Source organism: Triturus cristatus, chromosome 10 (genome assembly GCF_964204655.1).
Source record: "Triturus cristatus chromosome 10, aTriCri1.1, whole genome shotgun sequence".
In the NCBI taxonomy this organism is placed as follows: Eukaryota; Metazoa; Chordata; class Amphibia; order Caudata; family Salamandridae; genus Triturus; species Triturus cristatus.
The window spans coordinates 145,687,295-145,715,115 of NC_140593.1; the positions used below are offsets into that span (position 1 = coordinate 145,687,295).

Below are 27,821 nucleotides of genomic sequence, written 5' to 3' on the forward strand. Positions count from 1 at the left end.
GTCCACTTGAAGATCATTGGCAAGCTGCAAAAACCAGGCAGGAACTTTAACAAAGGTATGCACCGACTTCTACACTGCCGCTTCCAGTTATCAAACAATTCAATACCACCCAAGAGTGTCTCGGATGCAGCCTTACCTTCTGAAGAAGGTGCCCAATGTTTGCTTTGTAATGCTCTGTAATGGCTCAGTAATTGTCAATGATAGTAACACATGTCAAAATCCACAAAGATAACCCTTCCAACACAGTACTTCTATTACAGAAGCCGCAAAACGCTGGCAGGCCAAAATAACCTCTTAAATGTGATGAATGTGGCCTGGGTTTGTCTAACAATTCTTGGAAAGCAAAGTAAATAAGCAAAAAGAAATAAAGAAAAGTCTGAAATCTGACACTAGTTTAGGGCCGAAAATTAGATTTGGTCCAAGTACCACATGATCTCTATGGAGCATTGTATAGGAGTTGTCTGGGATAACAATTTTAACATCTATACTTACCATAGCAACTGGTAATTTGATTGTATTAAACACTCAAATACCCGAGGGTGTCCTGGCGCTAGTGAAGAAGGAAAAGAGAAAATCGGAGTAGAAACAGATGAGTTTTGAGCAGCTTGGGAAACTTAAGCAAATAAGGTTCTGAACGAATTAAAAAAAAAAGTAAAAAAAGGAATCAAGAGGAATACTATTCCAAATTTGAGAAGTGACTGTGTTGAAAGCACAGCCACTCAAGCGATATTTTTGGAAACACGCAAGTGCCACATGGAAGGAGTTATAAGAACGCAAAAGACGAGCAGGCTCATAGGATGAAAAATCTCAGACATATTTTTAGGATGACAACCACAAAAGAGCCTAAATTCAAATGCAAAGAGCCTGAAAAATAACATGCAGCCAATTTATAGATGGAGAAAGGGAGGTGCCCGAGAAAATGTTGTAGCTCCTATACTGATAGAATGATATTCCTTCAGCAAGCTCAGACAATCTGATCTACTGCATTAGGAAGTCTACAACTGCATGAATCACTACTCTTGATCTTTTAAACCGCAAGTACTTGGTCAACTTACAGGATTTCCTGCATGGGCCACAGATGGCGCATCAGACTGAAGTACAGGTTCTATTGATACTTATCAAGTGTAGAAAAGCTATGGCGCCCATATGGACTTGAAGCAGAGGTGGTGAGGTCACCATCAGTGGGTTCAAAATCTGTGATATGTATTAGTCGAGGTGCCAACGTGATTCCTAAAGATCGCAGCAGTGGGTTCACCCTGAGTGATGCAGCTTCAAGATTCCCAGCTTATCAGCTCTTCCCATCATTGCCTGTACTCTATTCTGCAAGACTCAATCAATCAATCAATCAGGGGTTTTATAAAGCACGCTACTCACCCGTGAGGGTCTCAAGGCGCGGGGGGGTTGCAGCTCTAGATCAGTCGAAGAGGCAGGTGTCTTGAGGTCCTTCCTGAACGTGTGCAAGGTAGGGGAGCGTCGAATGTTCACAGGGAGCTCGTTCCTCATCTTTGCAGCGACATAAGAGAACACTCTCCCGCCTGCTCTGTTTCTGCGAATGCAGGGGACCTCTGCCAGTGCGAGGTCGGCAGAGCGGAGGTTCCTCTTGGGTTTTGTAGGCGTGAGTGAGGAGTTTGAAGGTGACCCTGTGCCAGTGGAGATCTCGTAAGAGTTGGGTCATGTGTTTGTGGCGGGACGTCCCGAGGACGAGTCTGGCTGCGGAGTTCTGGACGGTTTGGAGTTTGTGTAGAAGAGTTCTGTTGATTCCAGCGTAGAGGGCATTGCCGTAATCCAGTCTGCTGGTTATGAGTGATTGGGTGACGGTCCTTCTGCAGTCGGGGGGATCTATTTGGAGGTCTTGCGGAGGATGCGCAGGCAGTTGAAACTGGCAGAGGCGACGGCGTTGATCTGGCGGTTCATGGAGACGGAGAAATCGAGGATGATGCCGAGGTTTTGTGCGTGGTCTGTAGGGGTGGGTGGATTTCCGAGGGCGGGGGACCACCAGGTGTTTTCCCAGGCAGAGGTGCAGGGTCCGAGGATGAGGACCTCGGTTTTCTCTGAGTTGAGCTTCAGGCAGCTGTCTCTCATCCAGGCTGCAACGTCCTTCATTCCTTCCTGGAAGCAGAGACTGGTGTCTTCGGGATTCTTCGTGAGTGAGAGGTTGTCGTTGGCGTAGGATACTATGCTGAGCCCATGCTGTCTGACGATGGCGGCGAGGGGGGCCATGTAGATGTTGAAGAGCGTGGGGCTGAGCGATAATCCTTGGGGTACTCAGTAGTTGATCTCGGTGGGTTCGGAGAGGAAGGGAGGAAGTCTGATCCTCTGTGTTCTGCCAGAGAGAAAGGATTGGATCCAGTCGAGGGCGGCTCCTTGTAGCCCCGCATCGTGAAGTCTGGCTGCTAGCGTGCGATGTGAGACGGTGTCGAAGGCTGCAGAGAGGTCTAGAAGGATGAGGGCCGCAGTGTGTCCCTGGTCTAGTAGCATGCGGATGTCGTCAGTGGCGGCGAGGAGGGCGGTCTCCGTGCTGTAGTTGCTGCGCAATCCCGACTGGGAAGCGTCTAGGATGGAGACTGGATTAGAGATGCTGGCTACAAAGTATGGACATTAACAAACAAACAGTGTCTGAGCCAACATGGACGCTACCGTTGATAAAAGCTAAAACAGCATTTGTCAGTCAGAAGAGACCAGCAGCAGAGTGCAGCAGGAACTTGAAAATGTGAGTGGAAAAACTACAAGCCTCAGCAGCACATTCAACCGAAAATAAATTCAGACACGTTGAAGGATTCCTACATGTATACACACATGCAAATACACTGTGGGCATACATACATTAATGCAAGCATATTTCAGTAAAGCTGGCTGTAGAAACAAGTGAACTCTTTGGGAAGTGATCGTAGAGAAGCACATAGCAAGCAGCCACTGGGGTGTGGGATAGGATAAGAAAAAAAACAGCACTCAGATCGAATGAAAACACCAGCGCACCTGAGGAGGGCTCATAAACCAAGAAGAAATAAGTCCCTAAAATGGTCATAAAATGAGAGCAGTGGAGGGATAGTGTACTTGGTGCCTGCTCTAGGGGAGTGGTAAACACCGGCAGAGGCATGACAAATGCAGGCATGGAAAAAATTGGAGAAAGAATAGGAGAGCAATGATGAAGCCAGCAAATGGGAAGCCTGTGGGCAGGCTGAAGCCCACAAAGTACATACAGGATGTCTCTTTGAAATAGCCCATGCGCAGTCTACAGCCAAGACCTAAAAATCACTGCATACTGTGCAAAAAGTACAAGACCATGACCTGCAGCCTGTGGTAATTGTTCTTGATAAAAAATAAGAATAAGGTGGCAGTTACTCTGTTTCCACACAGCTTGCCTCATTTTTAGACCAAAACGCTAAGTTCAGGGATAACGCCCATAGCTCAGCACAATCAGTAATTGTGCTGCAGTTTATGCTTCCAAATGTAGCTCCAAACACAGTATTTCTATAGTTGAAGGAATCAATTAATCTTTATTGTGTTTTTTTCAGTTCAGTGGACCAGTTCAGCTATTTTGGCATTATGTGTCACTGAATATCATATATTTATGTTTTTAATGTTTTTTTCAGCAATACGTATTGATCAATAAATCATTTTTTGCAATATCCTATTGGATATTGTACTGTAATTTATGTGAACATTTCAGTTTGCATAAGACAGGTATACAAATTAGAATGGTATACAAGAGTGCATGGTGACATATAGGAGGGGTACCTACATGCTATCTTTGTAACCCTCAAAGAAACATCAGGAAGCAATAATGTTTGTATTTAGAGTATACTAGGTGGGTCAAATCTGTCAACAGGGATGAGTTCTTACAGAAGTTCATATCCGAAAGAGGGTACCCATCAGCCACAACACCAAATCTCCCAGCCTACCACATGCTGAGATGAAGTTCAGGAAATTGGGTTCACCATGCCCAATCACTGTCTAGGTTTTATTCTATTCTCTAATTTTTCTATAGAGCACAGTAAATTACCTGATAATTTCTCAGTGGTGGAAGGCTGACTGGAAACCTATTGGCCCGGTATGTCAAATGGTTTTTCTGTGGAAAAGTCTTCAGTTCACAAAATCACAAGCTTTGTGACCATACAACCCCATGTCACAATGTGTGATTCACAAATGTTTTTGTGAGTTGCAGTATACACTTTACAAAGCATAACGAATTGCAAAGAGAGGGTTTTGACCCCGTATGTGTCCGAGGTCTCCTCATAACGTGGCCTGGTGACTACCCTTTCTTAATTTAAATCATAGGGAGTTCTGTAGGTCAGTGGCCCTGGTTGCCTCGTTATTGCTGAAACCAGAGCATTTTGAGCAGGCAACAATAAGCTGGAGGTTCTATTACAAACATACCTAATTGCAGAAGATGAAAAATTGAGTTGTATCAGCACCTATAATACTGTCCAACAGTGTGAAGAAGACCATTCACACAAATTGACATCTCCTATAGTCTGGCAGTTCGGATTGGAGAAACGTAGTGTTCCCCTTTGAAAGAGGTACCAGATTGTAAAGCATTTTGGTGCACGAAGGAACATCTAGGACTACTACATCATCGGGTTTAACCCTGGCGAGGTGTCACTTTCCATATGGCAGATGTAGTGTTTGTAAATTTACTAACAACTAAATTAATTGGCATGGGCCTATAAACACTGTGGGAACTCAATAAACACACCAGTTGGAATTCAGAGAACATGATTGTGTTGATTAAAGTACATTGGTATGATGACTTGTAAGATCTGGATTCAGCTAGTGGAATATAGAATTAATATCTTCTGCAAAAAAAACTCAACATATATGACTAAATACTTTCTGGAATGTGGTCATTATGAGAAGGAGATGGAATGTAGTATGTTCTGTTATGCAGATTTGTAGAGCACACTATCACCCGGGAGGGTATCCTGGCACTGAGCAGGTGTGAGTCCAAGCACACCTAGGACCTAGTGTGACTACTGAAAAAGCCAGGTGTTCAGCTACTTGTGGAATTCAAGAAGTGAAGAAGAGGCTCTTATGTGTAGCAGCAGATCGTTCCAAACGTTAGTAGCAATATAGAAGAAGGCTTGAGACCACGAGATCTGGTTTTCCATATGCATTGAATGTGTCCAAGCAGAAGTTCGGACGAGTGGAGGTGTGCGGAAGGTTTGTGAAAGCAGATGTGATTATTGATGTATGCTGGGCCAGGGCTATGTAGTGCCTTGAAAGTGTGGGTGAGGAGTTTGAATAGTGCTTGCTTGTGAATGTGGAGCCAGTGGAAATCCTTCAGGTGTGGTGTGTTGCGAGTGCGGCGTTGTCAGTTGAGAGTGATTCTGCCCACTGTGTTCTGAATGGTCTGCAGCCTTCTGGTGAGTTTTTTCTTAGTCCTGGCATCAAGGGTGTTTGCATAATCCAGCTTGCTTGTGAATGGGGCGTGTGTGACAGTGTTTTGGGTGCTGATTGGGAGCCATTTGAAAATCTTCCTCAGCATCTTGGGTGGCCATGTTGAGTTTGCTGTTGATGATGATCCCGAGGTCCATGGCGTGAGTTTTAGGGGTGTATGTCGGTCCTATCTCTGTAGACCACCAGGTGGAGTCCCTCGGTGATGTGCTCTTGTCTTGTTGGTGTTCAGCTTTAGACAGATGGCCTTCATCCAGTGGTTGATCTCAGTCATGCAGGCATTCAACTTGTTCAGGATATGGGGCATCTTGTATGTGAGGGAGATAATGAGTTGCGTGTCGTCATCGTCAGCATCGGAGAGAATATTAATTTCATAAGAGTGGGTGATGCTGGCTAGAGGAATCACCTATGCAATGAAGCGGGTCAGGCTCAGAGAGGATCGTTGTGGAACTCCGCAGCTGTGGTTGCAGGCATCTGAAGTGTGCAGTGTCAGGCTTACTAAGTGGATCCTTCCTGTCAGGAAGGAGCAGATCCACCAAATGGGTGTCCTTGGATTCCAGTGCCGTGTAGGTGTTGGATGAGGTTGGGATGGGAGACTGTGTCAAATGCTGTGTAGACCTCCAGGAGGTTATTAAAACACTGCAGGTGGTTGGATCCGCTTCAAACGATAGCAAACCACTATTGGAAATAGAACTAAGATGGTTATACAGGCTACGTGCACATGACTGGTCGAAATGATGACCTCCCATGGTCCCAAATAAATAACCAGAGATAATATTAGAGTGATTGAAGGTCCATTCCTAATTGTTGACACTAATATTTTACCTTAGACTTCTACTCCAAACATTGCCAATAATCTGCTTTTTAAAAAAAATTATGTAATGCTTTTTTCAGATAGAGATATTTGAGGAAATATGAATTTTGTGATCAGTTATGTCCCCTATCGTAGACCCCAACGGCTCCATGTGCATGCTATAAGTACATGTATGTTCCCTCCTGCTCCAGTTTTGAAGACGCAAATATATGTGCGTCCACCGTCAACATGTCCTCTTTCAGACCCGCCATGAATGGGTCAGATATTCCATTCCTAAGTATGAAAGGCCACCGACTTTATATGGTTCACTTTCCAAATTTTACAGATTCAGGCGAGTAGGCCCGAATTCTGTCATCAAGCCTTTTCCTGCCTTCTGCTTCTGAAAGCTCCAGTCTGAGCCTGCATCTGTATCCATGAACTTTGTCCTACTCCCTGCGCGGCTAACGGTGCCTGATCCAGCCTGTCGCCTGCCAAAAACTGTATTTCACCTTCAAGATTATCTACTCCGCTCCTCATCCGATGCATTCCTGTCTAGTAGTTTAGGTAAACATTCCTCCAGCTACCGTGCCAAGGACCAGGCCTCGCTGTCCTCATGCAAGTAATTCATAGCCCCGTTACCATGGAATATTCCTACCCCCTCGCATCTAGTGTAGACACTTAGACGCTTGTACACGCACTAACAGTCAGTATAGAATAGATTCTATCCTAGAGACCTTTCCTTTTGGATAATACAGTTCTTTAAACATAGGATATTAGATATGATTTGGGATTAGGTTGACATAACCCCCAGACTTCTGTCTCCACATGTAGAGCTAAATGTCAAGTCCCCTTCACCCTCTAGTTGCACGTCAATCACACGTCATGCGGCTGCGCGCGCATCCCTGCCAAATATTTCTGCTGACATTGCAGGATTCTCTTATGGATCCACCCACTTGTGACATCATGTATAATGACGTTTATTAAATTACGCCCATACATCCGCCTCTATTAGTTACGTATACACCTTTTATCTGTACTATCAGCTGTTACGCCTCTTGCATCTGTTTCACTGTAATGTATTTTCTATAAAACTGCCTATCTGTCAATAATGTATGCCCTTCCTTCCTGAACTTTCGTGGTGATGGAATAGAATGCCTACAATTCGAATTGTATTCCTTTGTATAGGAATAAAGCCTTTTAAAACCTCTAATACCACGGATTCTGCCTCTTATATTTACTGAGTTATTCTTGATAGACTTTACCGCATAAAAAATAGTACCGGTAATGAAATATTTACCACATAAATTGGCGCCCGAATAGGGACACTTTCTCATCTCACGCGCCGGCGGTGCGTTGCAGGCCCGGTCTCCTGCCACAGCTGAACGGACAAAAACGCGTACCTGCAGGATTTCCTGTATCTCCCTCCGGCCAAGCGGGGACGACTGAGGCTGCGATCAACACCCAGACGAGGCGGTGAGAGGTGCGAAGTATCCCGACCAGAGCCTAGCTGAGAGAGCAAGATCCGAGGTATACAGAGGCCCACCAGGTTCCGAAGTTCCGAGTCGAGTCGAGTCCAGTCCAGTCCGGTCCAGTTTCAGTTCCGTTCCGAGGCCTTCCGTTCCAAGCTACCCGGTGAGTACCATTACCGGGGAGGCATTTAACGTGCACATAGTCTGTGCCGGTCAAGACGGGTTTGGGTACACAAATCCGGTCTGCACTGTTCTAGCAGTGTATCTGTACTGTTTAGCAGTATATATAGTATGTCTTGCATATAAATAAGTACTATCTAGTGTCAGTATTATGTCAGTAACTAGTTTTCTATTAGTTATCATTGTTCGTAAAACTTTTAAGTGTTAAATGTTTTTAATACGTTCTATATATTGTGGTGTGAATGACTGTTCATTATTGTGTTTTCTTGTATAAAGTGTGTTCTAGTAATAAGGTCTAAAAATGCCGCTCTTTTCGAAACTAAGACAGATCAAAACTAGAAAAGGTGTACTCGAAGAAGCTGTTCCCATCCCACCTAGGGACACTCCAGGGTACTTTATGTATCATAAGCATGGCCTAGATGCCGTATTATTTCTTGATTTATGGGTGGACTACACCAAAGAATTACCAGAGAGTCAGAGATGGTCCGCAGCGGGGACCTGGGATGCAGATTGCATCATGAGAGTAGAAGAAGAATTATGGAAAAAGAAAGCTAGACAGTCACAGAAAGATGCCATTGAATTATGGCGTAAAGAATCATATAGACGAACAGAAAAAGCACTCAGACAGGAAGAGAAAGGTAGAGAGAATTCAAATAAAACCCAAGAAAATCTATTACTTGAGGAAGGTACCCGAGTAAAATCAGAACAAGTAGATAGACAAAGAAACACTCTTATGAATGGTATGTATCCTCTTCTGGCCGAAGGGTTACCTAAGGCTACCCCGGAAATACCAAAAGACTTAACTCCTCCATTACTCCCGATAAAAGCACATCCCAAAACACATCCCAAAACAGCAAAGGACGTTTTCCTTTCCTCCTATTTAGATGACGCAGCTCCCGAGTATGCTAATGCCATACCACACACACCGCTTGCCGATGGTGTTCAACACCAAGAGCATTCGTCTGTATCCCCGCAACTACAAACTCCTACACAAGTTCCAACAGGCCCGTCCGTTTCTACAGTTTTTCCCGCATCTACAATCTCTATCCTACGCCCAACGAATCCTTTCGTGCCTAGCACTTCAGATGGTGCTACAGGAGGTACGACAGACATGTTTGCCACACCGCCGCGAAATAAACAGACCCTTAGAGATTTAGCACTCCAACGTACACCCCAACTAGCGACATCCGACATGTTTAAAGAACCGCTTGTGGATTGTAGATACGACCCAGTACCAGGTAGACAGGATAAATTGCTCATATCATCACTACGTATAAGACGAGCTACATTATATTTAATGACGATACCAGGAATGGGTGAACACCTAGACGAAATATATCGCTTTGTCCAAACAGGGCGAGGTCCAGAAAGTATTAACGAAGCTATGGAATACCAGAAAGTGGATGTCCAAAGACAACTACTACGTTTTTTCATAAATTGTGTAATTAGGAATCAAGACAGGCCTGGGGCAGATCACGATACCATGCAAAGACTTGCCAAATGGGGTCAGAATATATCAGAAGAGAAACATGACAAACAGGCGTGTATAATCGCCATGTGTCGAAAGATCCGCAAGGAAGTAGAACGAATACATAAAGAAAGACGAGAAACAGACAGAGTAGAATCAGAACAAGAGGAGGAGCAAGAATCAGAGCAATTAGAAACGATAGCTTATGTAGGTAGAGGAAGACCCCATAATAATACCAGAGGTTTTAACGACCCGATACGTCCAATACGTCCAGAATATAATAGACATTTTCCAAACCCTATGTTAAATACAAAATCCCCTGAACACCTATTCCAAGCCGCTGATAAATTACTCCGAGATCGAAGGGGGTACCACATGCTCGATTCCATGGACGAACAAGAATTAGCCAGGTCAGCAGTACAATGGGCTGACAGTCCCAGCGAATACAATGATGATGTACTTGCACACACGTTTCTGAATCTTGACCCATACGAACAGCGTTTAGCTAGTATATACATGATTCAACACCTCCTTATATTATATAAAAGCCAACACTCCGATCCAGGACCCTTACCTGACATATTGACAGAACTACTCACGAACATATGGAGAGGGTCAGGTACTGATTTGATTAAGGAAATTCTAGAATCCCGAAACCAATATTTAAATTTCGTATGCCCAGAACACGTTCCAGTTCCCATTATGGGAAGAAAAATGTATCACATAGATAGACAGAACCCGTTACGCGAAGTGCACCCAATAAGAGGTGACGGTGATAATTTTACGCGCATGTTTGTGTACACGCCTATAACTAAACTGGAATTATTAGAAATGAAGAAAGTAGTACCCAGCCATGACAAAGATCCAGCAGGTTTCCACCGTGAGATAAAAGACATGTTACTCATGGGAGAGTATACCTACCCCGATATTATGAAAATATTAAAAGTCCTATTACCCGCTGGTGTTTACGAGAAACTCAAAGAAAAGGAATGGGAGGTGGGAGACCAAAAGATAGATTGGACAGCATTAGAAAACGAAGAAAAGGCCCGAGCTGCAGGAGCAGGACTTGGGGAAAAGACTACAGCACTAGCAGGATTACTAATACAGGTATTGCCACGCTTATTAACTACGAAAAAGGAAGACTGGGGTGCAATCTCAGCCTGTAAACAAAAGCCAGATGAAGACACTAGTGATTTCTATTCCCGATTTGAAAAATGTTTTAGTATAAATAGTGGCATAAAAGCCAGTAGTGAGTCATATCCACATCTGTTTGTGACAAAATTAGTTGAAAATTCTCTGCTGCAAGTCAAGAATAGAGTATTGAAATTCGAGAGTACCTGGCAAGGTAATACTCCATCACAGATGTTACAGATGTTACAATATCACCACAATAGAATTAGAGAAGAACAAGAACACGAACAAAGACGTATGAAAGATACAAAAATGAAAATGCTTGTTGCACAGTCAGTTCCAGCTGATGGTCATCAAAAGGGTGATTCCGCAGGTCCTACGAAAGGGACATGCAACTATTGTAAACAACAAGGTCATTATATACACGATTGTCCAGTCCTGAAACATAATATTGCCACAGGTAGAACGCAGGAAAGACCACGTCCACCTAGACAGGATCAGAATCAACAACAAATCCCTCAGCATGCACAACCTAGGTTAGCTCCGCAACAATTAGCTCCGCAACAGACAGCTCCACAACAGATCGTAGCACCACCACAAGCGCAGCCTATTGCTGCAACACAAGCGACAACACAACAGATGTATCAGTATGCACAAACAGATTATCCCGATTATCAGCGATACTCATGAGATAGCCTAGAGAGGGAAGTTGGCTTACCCCTTATTGAGGTTCCTGTAGACCAAGAGGGACCTTATGTACATAGTGAACTATTAGGGGAAGACAGAAAGTTTTTACTTGATACAGGGGCAAGCAGAACAACTATAAGACGCAGTGAAGTTCCAGGGGCACCCCTCTCAGGCTCACAGAATATTTCCCTTGGATTCTCAGGAAAACCTATAATCAATGACGTAACACAACCTCTTCCACTTACGGTCGGTCCATTGACATGTACTACTGATTTATTGCTTACTAAATCATGTCCAGAAAACTTGTTAGGCATAAAAACATTGAAAGCTCTAGGAGCCATAATATGTTGTTCTCCGGAAGGAGTACGACTATTTTTACGTGACTTTAAAGGTCACTACGTATCCAGAGACATGGATCACCGACTGCAGAATTTACCTACACATTTATGGGCACAAGGCCCCACTGATGTTGGTTGCATGAACATTACACCATATCGAGTCACACTGAAAACAGGAATAGTACTACCACGAATGCGACAATACAAGTTACCACCAGATGCCGTAGTGGCTTTACTGCAAATCATTGACGAGCTCATTGCACAAGGAGTGGTTGTCGAAACCGACTCCAATGTATGTAATTCCCCGATAATTCCGGTTCTTAAAAGAACGGATCCAAAAGCACCACCAGTATATCGATTAGTTATTGATCTGCGCGAATTAAATAAATGTATTGTACCACAATACCCTGTGGTCCCAGATATCTCTTCATTACTAACAGCTATTGATTCAGAAGCAACGTTCTTCACTGTAATTGATCTCAAGAATGCTTTCTTTAGTGTCCCAATAGATCCGGAAAGTCAATATCTGTTCGGATTCAGTTTAAATGGACGAAGTTTTAAATTCACACGCGCACCTCAAGAATTTACAGAAAGCCCCAGCATCTATAGCCAAGCACTGAAACGAGAACTTGACAGTATCCACATGCCAGTTAACACTGCCTTGCTTCAATATGTCGATGATCTGCTGATCACCGCCCGAAGCGAACCTGAATGTGAGACAGCGTCACTGACGGTTTTAAAATTTCTGGCCGACAAGGGGCACAAGGTGTCCCCTTCTAAGCTGCAATTCTGTGTCCAGCGAGTTGTTTATCTTGGGCACTCGCTGTCCAAGGAGGGAAGGCAGCTTACACCCGACCGCATCCAGTTAATTGCTAACATGCCACCACCCAAGACACAAAAGGAGGTGCGGGCTTTTATAGGCCTCACTTCATACTGTAGGCAGTGGATCCCTCAATATGCATTTCTAGCAAAACCACTCATCCAGTTGACAACACAGGAGGCAGCCACATCGACTGTCCTCCCTTGGACTCCAGAACATACACACGCCTGTGAAAGCTTAAAGAAAGCTTTATGCCAAGCACCTGTCCTAGCAACACCATGTTACAGTAAACAGTTTACACTCTTTGTTACAGAACGTGAAGGTACTGCCTTGTCAGTACTCACTCAGGAACAAGCAGGATCACACAAACCATGTGCTTATTTCTCTAGTACATTAGATCCAGTAGCTCAGGCACTTCCTGCGTGCCTGAAATCGGTGGCAGCAACAGCTTTAGCAATCAGACAAAGCGATGCCATCGTGTTAGGACACCAAGTGACAGTACAAGTACCACACGCAGTAGAGGTTCTCTTGAACCGCACACAAACACAACACTTGACTATAGCGAGACTCACCGGTTACGAATTAACATTGTTTCAGCCACATATAGAAATCAGACGTTGTAATACGTTAAATCCTGCCATACTGTTACCAGTGGGCGGAACAGATCCATTGGCACATGATTGTGTCGAAGTCATTACTATCACGACGAAACCCAGACAAGACTTGACAGATATCCCTTTGTCAGATCCAGACTTGACATTGTATGTAGATGGGTCATGTATGAGAACAAGTACAGGAGAGTTGGTGGCCGCTTACGCAGTCACAACAGACACTGAAGTCATTGAAACAAATTGTATTAACACTTTGTCAGCTCAAGCAGCAGAGCTCATCGCTCTAACACAAGCCTGTATTCAAGCCACAAATAAAAAAGTCAACATATACACAGATTCACGTTATGCATTCGGAGTCGTCCATGACTTCGGCGTACTGTGGCGAGAGAGAGGTTATTTAACTTCTCACGGTGCCCACATCCAACACGGACCCCTCATTCAAGCCCTATTAGACGCGATTCATCTACCTACTGCAATATCGATTATGAAATGCAAAGCCCACACAAAGGTTACCGATATCATTTCTCAGGGTAATGACCTAGCTGACAGAACAGCTAAACAGACTGCTCAGAATCAGACTCACACAACTGACATGACAAAGACAATAGTTCCGACACCAACACATTGCATGACAGTTAAGGATCCCGCCCTTGATGTAATTGACATACAGACACATGCTACACCAGAAGAAATAAAGAAATGGACTGAATTAGGAGGGATCCAAACAGATCAAGGATGGATGACGAAGGAAAAATCTATATGGTTTCTTCCCGACTCAATGGTTCAAGTCATCATTAACACAATACATAGTCCAGCGCACCTAGGAGAAAAAGCTATGCTAGACAGCATTCAACACATTTGGTTCAACAAACACTTGCGAGCAGCAGCTAAACAAAAAGTTCGTACCTGTATAATATGTTGTCAGTTTAATCCAGGTAAAAGCATCCCCGTAGAGCAGGGTGGATTTCAAACTCCCGATCATGCTTTTGAAGTCCTCCAGATGGATTATATCCAGATGGAACGATGTCGAGGATTCAAATATGTTCTCGTAGTTGTCTGTGCTCTTTCCCGTTGGACAGAAGCCTACCCGGTTTCAGATTACACTGCCCCGACTACTGCCAAACAGTTAGTTCGAGAATTCTTCCCACGGTACGGTTTACCACGTGTTGTCTACTCAGATAACGGCCAGCCGTTCTCATCCGAACTAATGAAACACGTTTCCCTTTTGTTAGGCTACCAATGGAAATTCCACTGTGTCCGACATCCCGAGGCGGCAGGTCTCGTGGAACGTCATAATCAAACTCTGAAAATTAGATTGTCCAAAATATGTAGGGGAAAAGGAGTCGATTGGATAGTAGCCTTACCAGTTGCGCTCTTTTACATGAGAATGGTAGCACATTCTCGAACAGGGCTATCCCCGTACGAGGTGATCTTCGGTAGACCACCAAATATGTGGGGGACGCCTATACCTCGCAAAATCACTGATGTTGACTGTAATATGCTGACAGATTACCTGGCTTCCTTGATGTCTGCACTACAATCTTGTCGTTCACAGGTAATCGCAGCTTTTCCCGACAATACTGAGGTGAAGCCCCATGACGTGGTTCCTGGTGACCTGGTTTTGGTCAGGAATTTCGACCGGAAGACCCAACTGGAGCCTAGGTGGCAGTCACCGAAGCTAGTTCTACTGACTACAAGGACAGCCGTGAAGATCGAGGGACGGAAAGGGTGGTTGCACTCGAGTCATATCAAGAAATTTTATGGACTACCATCCAGTGTGAATACTCAACCCTGTATTCCCTCACAGACAGACTCAAAGCTCCCCTTGGCTGAATTAACAAATTCAGAACTTTACAAACTAAAATTAAGGTCTAGTAAGTCAGACAATTTGATTGTTTAAGTCCTCTCCAAGGTGAATCGGTTGAATTTGTCTCTGACATGTATCCTCTAGACCGGAATAGAGAAAGAAATCATCAAATGCAGCTTAAGAAGCATGCGTATTGTAAATCATTTCGTAGTCACTGCACAGTAACATTATTAATTTTGTTTTTTCTAAGTCTTCTGATCATCATTGTCAGCATACTATTGCACATGTATTACCCTATTCTTAAGCGTGCTTACAACGTAACTGCAGAACATTCTTTTAGTGAATTACCTCCGCATGAGTTGTCCTATAGATTTGCGCTGCGCAACAACACATTCATTAGTATGTTACATCATTCCCATCAAACCAGCAATGCCACAAATTGTTGGATATGTGGCCGACTCTCTCCCTATCAGAACTATAAGGGAGTTTTGCCCCTCTTTCCCTATCCGTTCACACACAATGGCTCCTGTGGAGCATGGTTTAGTTTGATTAATTCCCTAGATTCAAATTCCGCAGTTTATCAAGACAACTGGGTATGGGGAAACCTGAACTTAGTTTTGCTTAAAGTCTGCTCCCCTAACAAGGAGGGACTTCCCAGAAGAACAGGAACTGATCTAGAAAATGAAGTATATGGATTAGGTAATTTTACACTTAACCTTATGATCCTGAACGTTGAATCTGAAGCTACACCAATCTTGCCCGCCATGTCAGTATTCCCAGTAAAAGGGGAATTATGTATAAGAAAGAATGGCTCCATACACATGGGCCATAGTAAATGCACCACTGTAATAAAATTCAGTGATCAAGGCAAGTCTACATTTAGAGCTTCTCGCCATTCCTACTTTATATGTGGCCAGACCGCATATATACGTCTACCTCTAGATTGGGATGGTACCTGTTACATAGCATTCCTTCTACCACCTGTTTTCCTAGCTCCTCCTGATTATTATAGAAATACCCATTTAGTACACAATAGACAGCAGAGAGATCTCCCAATTGTCGATTACACTGAAACAGCATGGGAAAAATACACAGATTTCAATAAAGGTTTCTTTCCCTATATAGGTACAGTCACTAATAGTAAGCTGATACGTAGATTAACCAGAACCCTTGAAGCAGTAGTGAACGAAACTATTTCCGCCTTAGGCAATTTAACAGAAGAGCAGTCTGCTATGCGGATTGTTGTGCTTCAAAATCGTCTTGTCCTTGACGTCATCCTGGCCGATAGGGGCGGAGCTTGTAGGGTCATCGGATCAAGTTGCTGCATTTTCATACCAGAAAATTCGCCGTCAGTATATAAAGCCATAACTCGCCTTCATAAGATTGTAAGCCAGATACACCAGAGTCCAGGCACCTGGACTTGGTCCGGTTGGTTCTGGGGCGTGTTGTCAGCCTGGGGATGGAGAATCCTATCCTTCCTAGGTATTGGCTTTCTCATACTATTCAGTTGCTGTTTATGTCTACAATGTGGGCCAGCGATTTGTGGTCTGTGTGCCACCTCGTGTATCCCACATCCAAGTTTTCGTTCGAGATCCCGGAAGAAGAAAGAAGAACAAATGATGCTATATGAACAGATCGATGGATTGATGAAGATCGATATCTCCTGAGGGTCCGTAGGGGACAAGGAGGGAATGAGGAAATATGAATTTTGTGATCAGTTATGTCCCCTATCGTAGACCCCAACGGCTCCATGTGCATGCTATAAGTACATGTATGTTCCCTCCTGCTCCAGTTTTGAAGACGCAAATATATGTGCGTCCACCGTCAACATGTCCTCTTTCAGACCCGCCATGAATGGGTCAGATATTCCATTCCTAAGTATGAAAGGCCACCGACTTTATATGGTTCACTTTCCACATTTTACAGATTCAGGCGAGTAGGCCCGAATTCTGTCATCAAGCCTTTTCCTGCCTTCTGCTTCTGAAAGCTCCAGTCTGAGCCTGCATCTGTATCCATGAACTTTGTCCTACTCCCTGCGCGGCTAACGGTGCCTGATCCAGCCTGTCGCCTGCCAAAAACTGTATTTCACCTTCAAGATTATCTACTCCGCTCCTCATCCGATGCATTCCTGTCTAGTAGTTTAGGTAAACATTCCTCCAGCTACCGTGCCAAGGACCAGGCCTCGCTGTCCTCATGCAAGTAATTCATAGCCCCGTTACCATGGAATATTCCTACCCCCTCGCATCTAGTGTAGACACTTAGACGCTTGTACACGCACTAACAGTCAGTATAGAATAGATTCTATCCTAGAGACCTTTCCTTTTGGATAATACAGTTCTTTAAACATAGGATATTAGATATGATTTGGGATTAGGTTGACATAACCCCCAGACTTCTGTCTCCACATGTAGAGCTAAATGTCAAGTCCCCTTCACCCTCTAGTTGCACGTCAATCACACGTCATGCGGCTGCGCGCGCATCCCTGCCAAATATTTCTGCTGACATTGCAGGATTCTCTTATGGATCCACCCACTTGTGACATCATGTATAATGAAGTTTATTAAATTACGCCTATACATCCGCCTCTATTAGTTACGTATACACCTTTTATCTGTACTATCAGCTGTTACGCCTCTTGCATCTGTTTCACTGTAATGTATTTTCTATAAAACTGCCTATCTGTCAATAATGTATGCCCTTCCTTCCTGAACTTTCGTGGTGATGGAATAGAATGCCTACAATTCGAATTGTATTCCTTTGTATAGGAATAAAGCCTTTTAAAACCTCTAATACCACGGATTCTGCCTCTTATATTTACTGAGTTATTCTTGATAGACTTTACCGCATAAAAAATAGTACCGGTAATGAAATATTTACCACATATTCAGTAACCCTAACCTGCTCTAATGTAAATTTCATTCATTGAACAACATCTAAATTAGAGATATGTTCCCATTCTTCATAATTTTGGTGAGATGCACATGATCATTTTTCATGAACTTTATATAAACTATACAGCATCTGACACATAGTGGTAGGAGTAACCTCAATGCAAGTGAGTTGCGTTAACAGGGTTTAGATGAGTGTCGCCTTTTTCCCACTGTGACTCTTATTCTTTAGTTATGAGTTAGTTAAATACAGAATTAGGGCCGTGCTTAGGCATTTTGTAGTGAGCTGTAGTCTTATGGTTCTCATTCTCACTGTTGTGGCAGGATTATTATGTTGTTGTCCATCTTTACACATAAAGTTGTGGAGCAGCTAATGCTCTTTGGAGCCGTTATGCACGTGACGCGTAACATCGTGGAGCAACGTTACACTATAACGCCATAAGCTGGTTACAGGCCAGCCTTAAGAAGATCCTACATTAGGGCATGGAGACCTACAGAATATAGGTCACTAAATTGCTCCGCAGCAAAGCATCTGTTCTTAAACGAATATCGCAATGGGTGGTCAGCACCTCACAAGACACAACACGGGAAATTTGCTGAGAATAGTACTGTTCTAAGTGCAAGATATTGGAACTGGAAAGAATGGTGAGCCTAGAAGACATTAAAATGATGGAGCATCTATTGGCAACAGTGTTGATGAAAAGAAATTCAAAGACGATTCTAAGGATAACAATCTCGTGGAAGAAAGGAGAACCACTGGATTATCAATGTGGTATCGACGAAGCAAAATCTAAGCATCTCAAAAGCTGCTCTTGATGGGATAAAATAAGAGTCAAATTCTCGAGACAGGAATCAAAAGTTGATGCAGCATCATTCGCTGTGCATTTTGGTACTAAGATGATGAAAGAGAATGGCTACAGCACAAATGCCTAGGATATTGCTCATACAATAGGCCCACAATGTAAGATACATGACAGCAGAGCAAAATATGTCCTGACCAGGCTTCACATCTTTGATGCAAAAGGAAAGAGAATGATGAAGGCACAAAAGCTCTGTTACCTCCTCTTCCTCATTCCAGTACATGGTAACTTAAGTTGTAATCCTCCCAGAGAGAGGCACCTCACTGCCACTCAGAACAAAAACATCATGAGTCCTCAGAGTGAGCGGCTTCGCTCCCTACTACACGCACTATATTGTCAGAGACTACCTTAATCCTGTTCTTGTGTCTCTGCCCTGCTCTCATCGGAGAGTCCACCTTTGGTATTTTCCGTTTTCCTAGGCCTTGTGCTTGGAACGATCTACAGGTAGTTTCTGGATCTTGGCTGATTTGGTCCTGCCTGGACATGGGTCCGCAGCCTACTGTCAGCCTTTGGAAGGTAATGCTTGCCCATGTGTTGTCAAAAGACACACAATTTCTTGCCCTAAGTGCGCCAGGTATGCCCAGACATGGGTCCTGGGCTCACTGTGCCACTGGAATCAAGCTATCCTGGCTGAAGAGGGGTGAAACCCCGAAACTGGTCCTAGGATGCTTGTTTCCGGTCCAGGGAGGACTGGCTTGGCAGTTCAAGCTGGACTGTTCCCATGAGGCACAGGGTCAAGACTGATTTGCATATAGCCAGGTCTAAACTGGGGTGGCATGGTGAGCAAAAGAATGATGGATTTTACCCAGATCTCTTGACTGGGGATGAATGTTTTAATTTGTTCTGCATTCCGTCCATCAATTGTGTGTCTTTTGCCCATGTGTTGTCGGCTGCCTCCTTCCTTGTCTCCCCCAAGTGCGATTAATTCCATGTTTAATCTGCTGCGGGCATAAGGAAAGTAGGGGTTGCCTGTATGTTATCAGATGCCTGTTTTGTGTGGCTCTCCCTGGGTGCCTCAACTAGCCACCCCCTTGGTATGCAATAGGAGGGGTGCTGCCTGTTTGTTTCTTTTAATCTTCCTGCTTTACTTGGAAGTGTTGTCACCTTACCAATTCCGCTTAGTGAACCCTCACTGTCAGCTGCCCATCTACTTATGGACCTGTATGGTGGGCACCTCTCTTTTGTTGCGCTCCAGAGCAGTGCCCATACGAGGAGTTGCGGAGGTTCTTCACGTTTTACTGCAGGGTGGGGGGTGAGATTCATGCCCTGTTCTCCCCCTATCTCAGCTAAAGAACTCACTTTGTGCCGTCTCGGTTAGGTAAGGATAGCTTTACACAAGGTTCAATCCATCAGTAGATTTGTAAAGTGCTACTAGTCACCCGTGAGGGTTCTGTGCGCTGGCTCGGCTCCTCTCCATAGTCAGCAAAGCTTCATGTGGTGGTTTGGCCCATTCGCTGGGATCTCTTTGTGATGCTTTAGACACCATCTTGGATCAAGCTTGTCTTTACGGTGCTCCATCATGTTGTTGTATTTTTTTTTTTTTAAACATTTTTTATTTTAAACAAAGACAGCAGCAGAGACAATTGCATAGACAATGTAAATACATTAGTTTCTACCACTTCCACACTCCCTCAATGCACCTCTAGTACACATGAGTCCAGGGTACTTAAATTTACATGCCACCAGCCTCCCCCTCCAACAAACCCTTGTATGTCTCCGAATCAGGAGTCGCCATATCACTCCCGCTATTCTGGTCGCATCTCACCCTTTGTGAATGTTTCTGCACTCATCCCACCTGTGCCCTCTGTCTCTCCCCCCTCACATCATGTTGTATTTGAGCACAGCTCTGCCATGTTTAGTTGGTTAACGGTGATCCATCTATCTCCCCTCCTCCTATTTCGGTCCCGATTCTTTTCGTTCCATTGTCAGTCTAGCGCCTGTTTCAAAGTCCTCTCTTGCTATCCTGGTGGACCTTGCAGTATGGGTTGGATGCACATATCAAGCATCCCTTTTGCCCTAGGGGATAAGGTCTCTCATTGACTCCCAATAAATAAAGAAACATATTGCGATTGTAGTCTTGGCACCGAAGGGAACTACCTTGTGTGCACATGTGTTCCCTGTGAAAGAGCTGAACGAGGTGTCACTCACAGTGAATTTAGCTAAGGGCTGGGGTGGGCTGACACACTGCTCTATGTTTAGGCCTGGGCTAAAATTCCGTTACGCTCGCGGAAATTACGATAATTTGACATTTTCGCGTTCCGCGGAGAGCGCGAAAATGTCAAAATGTCCACAATCTGCATTTTACCGGAAATTTTTGGCTTGCTCGCGCTGTAAAATAATACATTCTCGCGTGCGCGCGATTGCCTTACCTGAATCCCAGCGTTCGCCGTCAAGTTTTCCCAATCCGGTCGCGTTCTCCACGAGATGTTGGATTGTTGGTAGCCATCTGCGCTGTCTCGCGACAGTTCGTGCCCGCAGTAACGTCATTCGTCGCGCGATCACGTCTTTCTTCTCGCGATCATGCACCGCGAGACAAGTGAAAACAAGATGGCCGCGCCCGCGAGCAACCGCATGGGTAACTTGGCGAGCCGCGACCACGCAGAAAATACCGCGAACGGGCGGGAAGAAAACTTCTGCATCTTCGCGATATTTCCACGTGTTTGTGGAGATTTTTAACATTTTCGCGATAATTTGCGAAAGTGAATTTCGCAAATTCCGCCCACCCCTATCTATGTTGTCTGCTATAGCGGGCGAAAGGAAAATGTGGATGGCACAACAACAGACCAATGGATGAAGCGGGATGGCTGAAAGCCCCTATAAGTAAGTATTGTGTGTTCTGTCTCACAGCGTTTGGGCTATGTGACTCTTTGCTTACCTTTATGCAGCTCTGTTTCCCCTCCCTATTGTTTCCCCCTTTCTGATAGCGTTCTGATGCTGGTTATTTTCCTATAAGATACACAAACAGATTGATGTGATATGACGGAGTGAAGCCATGAGAGCTGTACATATGTACTCGTAATGTGATTATACAGTGGAATTATATTGTACCACCCCGAGATTAAAGAATGTTGTCGATGGAAGGAGGGGGTTATGTGTTTGCTGGGGTATGCCATTGTTGTTACCTACTGCACCTTATGATATTGGGGTGACCCTGCTGTTGAGCTGTAGATTTGTAAATTGGTCCTGTCTAATTTCTCTACTGGTGCTGAATGATAAATTTTATGATGACTAATTGCCGTGTTTGTTTTTCTTACCTTATGTACAAAAAAAAACTTTAATAGACAGATCGAACAAAAAAAATAAGTACGTATAGTGTGTATACAATTTTAGTAAACTCAAAAGGTGTTGGCTAACGCCAGACAAAAAGAGCGAACATTCATTTCACGTTGTTGCATTTAGTCTAAGTGCATTTTACAGGAGCAGAGTTTGAAGGGGAAACACAGGTTTGGCAGGAAGAGGGAAGGAACAGCACTTTACTGTGTTTTAGATTCAGATTACCTTGAAAGCAGTGACATGCAACCCCGGGCTAGTGATCCTGTGCTGACTTGAAAATAACCCTACTGTGAACGCCTCGGCTGGAATAGGGGAACCACATATCAGGAAATGTGAGTCATGCCTCCCTCTTGCTCAGCAGCTTGAAGAACTGGTTCTTACTACACCTTAGGAATCCAAGAACAAACTCCCAAGGCAGAGTTTTGTCCTTGAAAACAACAATGACCCTAATGTGCAGTGAGTTTTGTTCCCTGTGTGCGGCAGCCATTGAGCAATCCCTCTGCCCAAAATCTCCATGTATCCAGTGGTGTCTCAGGTAGGGAAACCCAGGGACCGTCGCTGTGTCTGGGTATGACTTGGTGGTCCGGTGGTGGATGGACCACCATATCAAAGATTCACCCCAGTTGTGGCTCCCCAAGGCTCCACCATAACGAACCCCGCTGACCCCCTCTTACTGCTTTATGGCAGATGTAGAGATACGCCAAAGTCTTAATGATTTCTTTTGAGTTTTTAATGTTAGAAATTGGGCTTTGTGGCACAGAAAAAGAGCAGGAGCTCAGAAAAGGGGATTAGTTTGTAGTTCTGAAGAATTCTGCTGAGATGGTGGCTGATGATCTCTGTAATGTGCAGAGTTAAAAAGTAGTTGAAGTTTCATTGTGGCACCCACAGTTTTGGTTCAGGTTGTCCTCTGGACAGTAGGTGAAATGCGAGTTGTTTTGGCTAATTTACTTTTGGGGTCCATGAGAAATAATTCAATTTTAGGTTTCAACGGCACAGCGCTTGCGCTGCACTTGTGAAATCTCTTGTATTTATTATATGTTAAAAGAGGGCTCTTATTAGTTCCCATCTCGGAATTACTGTGTCCATTCGCTTTTGTGTGGAACTTTTCTTTTGGTTGACTTCACCTGGCTGTATTCACAATACTTCTATTAAAGCTGTTCACACTGTTTAAGCCCATTCACTGTCAAGGTAAGCTCTCGTCCCTCGGAAAAGGCAGGCAGGTTCTAACAGTATGCTGGAATGCTTACTTTTTATTACTTAGTTGTGTAAAACAGATGCTTTAGCCTTAGAAGGTTTTTAGCATTTCCTATTCATGCCTCAGTGCTTTTCTTTGCACTTTGTAGGCATTATCAGATTGATTTTTTCAACTTAATGTATTTGGTCATTATGATCAAATTCTAAATGTTGTAATAAACATTGCACGTTAAAAATAAAATTAATAGACAAAACCTATGCTATATTTTACTACTAGATAGGCAGCCAAAAGTGCAGTTACCTTGCAGACAGCAGGGTCATGATTTGAATGATGCAGCAGGTGCAGTGGCACCGGAAACCCATAAGTTGTCAGTACTCCTCTAAACACATAATATTGCTATATTTGACTACTAAACAGGCAGTCAGAATTGCAGTTACCTTGCAGTTAAAAGGGACTTGATTTGAATGGTGTAGCGGCGCGGGACCAAAAGCTCTAGCGACCCCACTAAACCCAGATTATTGGTAAAACAAAACAGGCAGACACAAGTACAGTTACCTTGCAGACAACAGGGTCATGATTTCAGTGGCGCAGCAGGTGCAGTGACACCAGGACCAAAAGCTCTAGGCACCCCACTAAACACCTAAAATTGCTGTATTTTACTACTAAACAGGCAGTCACAAGTGCAGTTATCTAGCAAGCGCTAGTGTCATGATATCAATAGTGCAGCAGGTGCAGAGGCAATGGGAGCAAAAGCTCCAGGCACTCCAATAAACACCAATTATTTAGCCACAAGTGCAGTTATCTTTCAAACTGTAGGGTCATGATTTGAATGATGCAGTAGGTGCAGTGGCACCGGGCCAAAAAGCTGTCAGAACTCCTCTAAACACCTAATATTGCTATATTTTACTACTAAACTGGCAGTCACAATTGCAGTTACCTTGCAGTTGAAAGGGGATTGATTTAAATGGTGCAGAGGGTGCAGTGGCACTGAGGCCAAAAGTTGTCATAACACCTCTAAACACCAAATATTTCTATTTTTTACAACTGAACAGGTAGCCACAAGTGCAGTTATCTTTCAGGCACTAGCGTCATTATTTGAAGGGTGCAACAGGTGCAGTGGCATTGGGCCCAAAAAATTTCAGAACTCCTCTAAGCAACTAATATTGCTATATTTTACCACTATACAGGGAGACACAATTCCAGTTATCTTTCAGTTAAACGGGGATTGATCTGAATGGGGCAAAAAGCTCTAGGGACCTCACTTAACAGCAGAATATTGCTAAATTTTACAGCTAAACATGCAGTCACAAGTGCAGTTATCTAGCAGGCACTAGGAACATGATTTCATTGGTGCACAGGAGCAGTGACACTGGGGCCCAGAGCTCTAGGAATCCCTCTAAACACCAAATATTGCAATATTTTACTACTAAACAGGCAGTCACAAGTGCAGTTATCTTGCTGGCCCTAATGACCTGATTTGAATGGTGGAGCAGGTGCGGTGGCACTGCGCCCAAAAGTCTCCTCTAAACACATAATATTGCTATTACATCAATGAATTCTATTATTTCCGACTTTCATTTCATTTTTCTGTAATTTATATTGTACAAATACTCAGCAAGCTACACCTTACAACAAAAAACAGCTTATTATTGATCACGTAGGCGAAGCCAAATGCATTTTCCAATGCTTGTTTAATTGTTATTAAGACACAGCCAACCATTTGACGCTGTTGTTTGATTGGTTTGAGGCAATTCACTAGTTGTCCGCATTGAAACTTGGAAGATGGTTTGGTTGCTCTGCTAAGATGTCTTGCGATTAAACTGTTGAAATGTGGGAGAGGCACAGTAGGCAGTGAAGAGAAATGGGACGGAGAGAAAGTCTGGGTATTGCTGGAAAGAATGGAATTTAAAGCAATAGGAGAAATGAGCTAACATTTGGGTTGGGTCTTTCAGAATGGATTAGACCATAGAGAGAACTATTTATTTCAGAATGATGTGGTCCTAAAAGGAGAGTTTGTTGATTGCGTGGGCGATGGCGCCGAATGCAGCGGAAAGATCTTGCAGAATTAATAATGCTGCTTTGCTGATATTACAAATGGACAGTAGCTGTTCCAGGAAAAAAGTGACCCAATTTTGGTGCTGCGTGGGGACCAGAAGGCCAACTGAAAATTGCCTGTCCGGTTGCGGTGGGAATTCTGCTGTTGTAGTTGGTCGATGGCATTGCTTTAAGGTATTTGTGTAGAAAAGGCAGGTTGAAAGTCTGAAAATATTTGTTTACACTGGACAACATGAGCATGTGCTTGTGAATTCTTAGTTGGTACTGGCTTGCTTCAGCTTGAATGGGAGAGGCGTTTAGGATGGCGCACATCTGGTATGCAAGGGTGGCTCAACATAGGTAGCAACCCTTCATTATCTGCAAAGGCGGCGGTCAAGGGCTCATGAACTACTTTTAATTTGCACAGTTGTTTGATGCAGCAATGATGCCTCAGGAAGGTATGGAGCTGGGATGTGTGATGGGAGTGTAAGTGGTGACATCAAGCTTGTGGAAATTAATTTGTTCTAATGTAGATTTTGGTGGTAAAGATGGCAATGACTTCACAATTCCCTTTAAGGAGCAGTCTCCCAAACAAATCCTGGGTTTGCATTCAAGGCTATTTGGGACATGGTTCAAAGGAGGGGGTATTTTATCTTTCTGGCAACTCCCTTGCTCACCATCCAATATTATCACCACAGCATCCTCTGATTGTTAGCCAGGCACCCACAATTGTGCACGGCAAGTCCTCGCTGTCACCTGAAAAGAGATATCACTATTAGGCAATCTTTCTAAGAGCCCTTACCGGTAAACACCGCCAGCCCCAGCAGGGCGCTGAATCTCTTTTTAATCTGGCCTCTAATGCCTTAGCAAGAATTTGGAAAATAGAGAAAACAAATTGTGCAACACATCAATAAAATTGGAAAAAAACTGCCACAAGAACTGAGGAAAGACGAAGACTGTGCAAAGTCTCCAGGAACTACTTTATTACAGAACTAGTCTTCACTTGCTTGGTGTTCCTTTTTGTAGTCTGTTTGTATATATTATATTTGTTTGCGTACTGAGACTCACCGTGCACTGCACAGATCCTGATACTTAAGTACTGAACATATCCTAAGGGATTGTCATTGACTCACCCAAGAAGATTAGAGTGTAAAAGAACCAGTCCCCTCTCTTGCTTCAAGCCTAGGTCTCCCATGCACCTGAAACCAATGCTGATTTCTGCTTTATGTTTTTCCATGTAGATTGGAATACAGCAGCACTTTGAACTTGGACAGTATCTAAAGAAAAGATATCAGGGATTCCTGAATGCCACCTACAACCATGATGAGGTAAGCTTGAATTCACAGGGGAAAGCAGCTGCGGTCTCTTCGAGTGTGGCCAAGGAGAGATTGGCCGTTAACCTAATGGGGGAATATCTGCTTGGCTTACTACTTTAAAGCTTTTTAACCACCTTAAGCTAATAAGGTAAAAGTATTACTTAATAAGGGGTGCTAGAGTTCTCCTGATGCATTTTAGCCGAATGTACTGCAAATGGGCGCAAACAACATAAAACGTTTTGGTTCTCTTGGAGTTACTACAGCTAAATTAATATTACTACAAAGTAATGGCGGCTGATGATCTTTGAAAGTGGTGGGCTGTAATACTGCCCGGACATCCAATGAGAGAGCAAGGGACCTCAGGCAGGCCATCAGAGCCTTCCCCGTGGTACTGTCCGGGGACAGGGAATGCGCCTAGGCTTCAGCAAAGCCCTTTCAGGACATAAACTTCATTTTGACATACATTATCAGCCTATATGCCAAGATTTTTCTTTCTGCTGCCCTTTGGAGTCATGAAATTAGTCTGAGCCCCAGGGCACTGAGCTCCACGATGCTTAGGAAAAACGATTGGCCTGTCCTCCTTTAAATGACCCTGCTTCAGAAACTCACAGCTGGTCCTTGAACACCCACTGGCTGCCCTCTTAGAGGTTCAGATACCCCTAACTGGCCCTCAGTCCCCCCCAAAACCACCACCTCACCTCAGAGGTCCTTCACTGTGTTTCAGGCATACATAGATGGTCCTATAGTATCCCATGGGCTTCCGGCTAAGAGACCCTGAGCATCAGGCTGTCAGAAATCCCTCAGCTATGCTCTCAAGACACTTGGTGTGGCTTCAGTAATAACCATCTTACTCTCAGACACCCTAGGCTCACCCTCAAACACCTAAGACCTGCTCTCAGAGGCCCTCATCATGCCCTCACATGCCAAAAGGGTCAGTTGGCTTTCAGATAACCCCATTTGGCTATGAGATACCTTAGCCATCCCTTGAATCAGCTTCACATATCCCGGGTGTCCTTCAAAAAATCTCTGGTCTACCTTCAGATAGTTCTAGGAGTACCCAGGCAATGTCCTTCCCCCTCACTTCTAGACAAAGTAGAGGGGATAAGGGAGGCACACTAACCTAACCCACACTCATGCAAGGTAAGGGTAGTTGGTAAAGTACACTTACACCAGACCTGAGCAAGGTGGGAGGGGGAGTAGGGACAGGTACACACTGTCCTTACCACTGAGCAAAGAGGGGATGGTGCAGTACAGACACCCCCCTGGCCAGGATGTGGAGGAGGCACACATTGCACCTGCTGTACAGCAAGGTGAGGATCATTGAAAAAATATGGGGAGAGTTAAAAACATTGATCCCTCCTACCTTGAATAAAGGTGGAGGGTGAAAAAGAGCCCCAACCATATACAAGGGGAATGGCATTCATTTCTTTTTTATTACAATTTTGCCAAAAATGTCTTGTTTTCTAACCAAAACTTCAATTTCAGCAAACATTGTACCATCACCAGCACAGTTACATGGACAGGGAGAGTGGGACAAGGATAGACACAGAGGAACAT

At 44.0% G+C, this 27,821-nt stretch overlaps 1 protein-coding gene across 3 annotated transcripts in view; it reads left to right on the forward strand.

Annotated features, from left to right (window-relative positions):
* The window catches only part of ACP3 (acid phosphatase 3), a 319,800-nt gene that overhangs the window by 143,058 nt on the left and 148,921 nt on the right, over positions 1–27,821 (forward strand). For all 3 annotated transcript variants that reach the window (XM_085630667.1, XM_085630668.1, XM_085630666.1), the window contains exon 3: positions 26,190–26,276. In XM_085630667.1, coding sequence (XP_085486793.1) covers positions 26,190–26,276 — 87 coding nt within the window. The remainder of the gene's footprint in view (positions 1–26,189; positions 26,277–27,821) is intronic.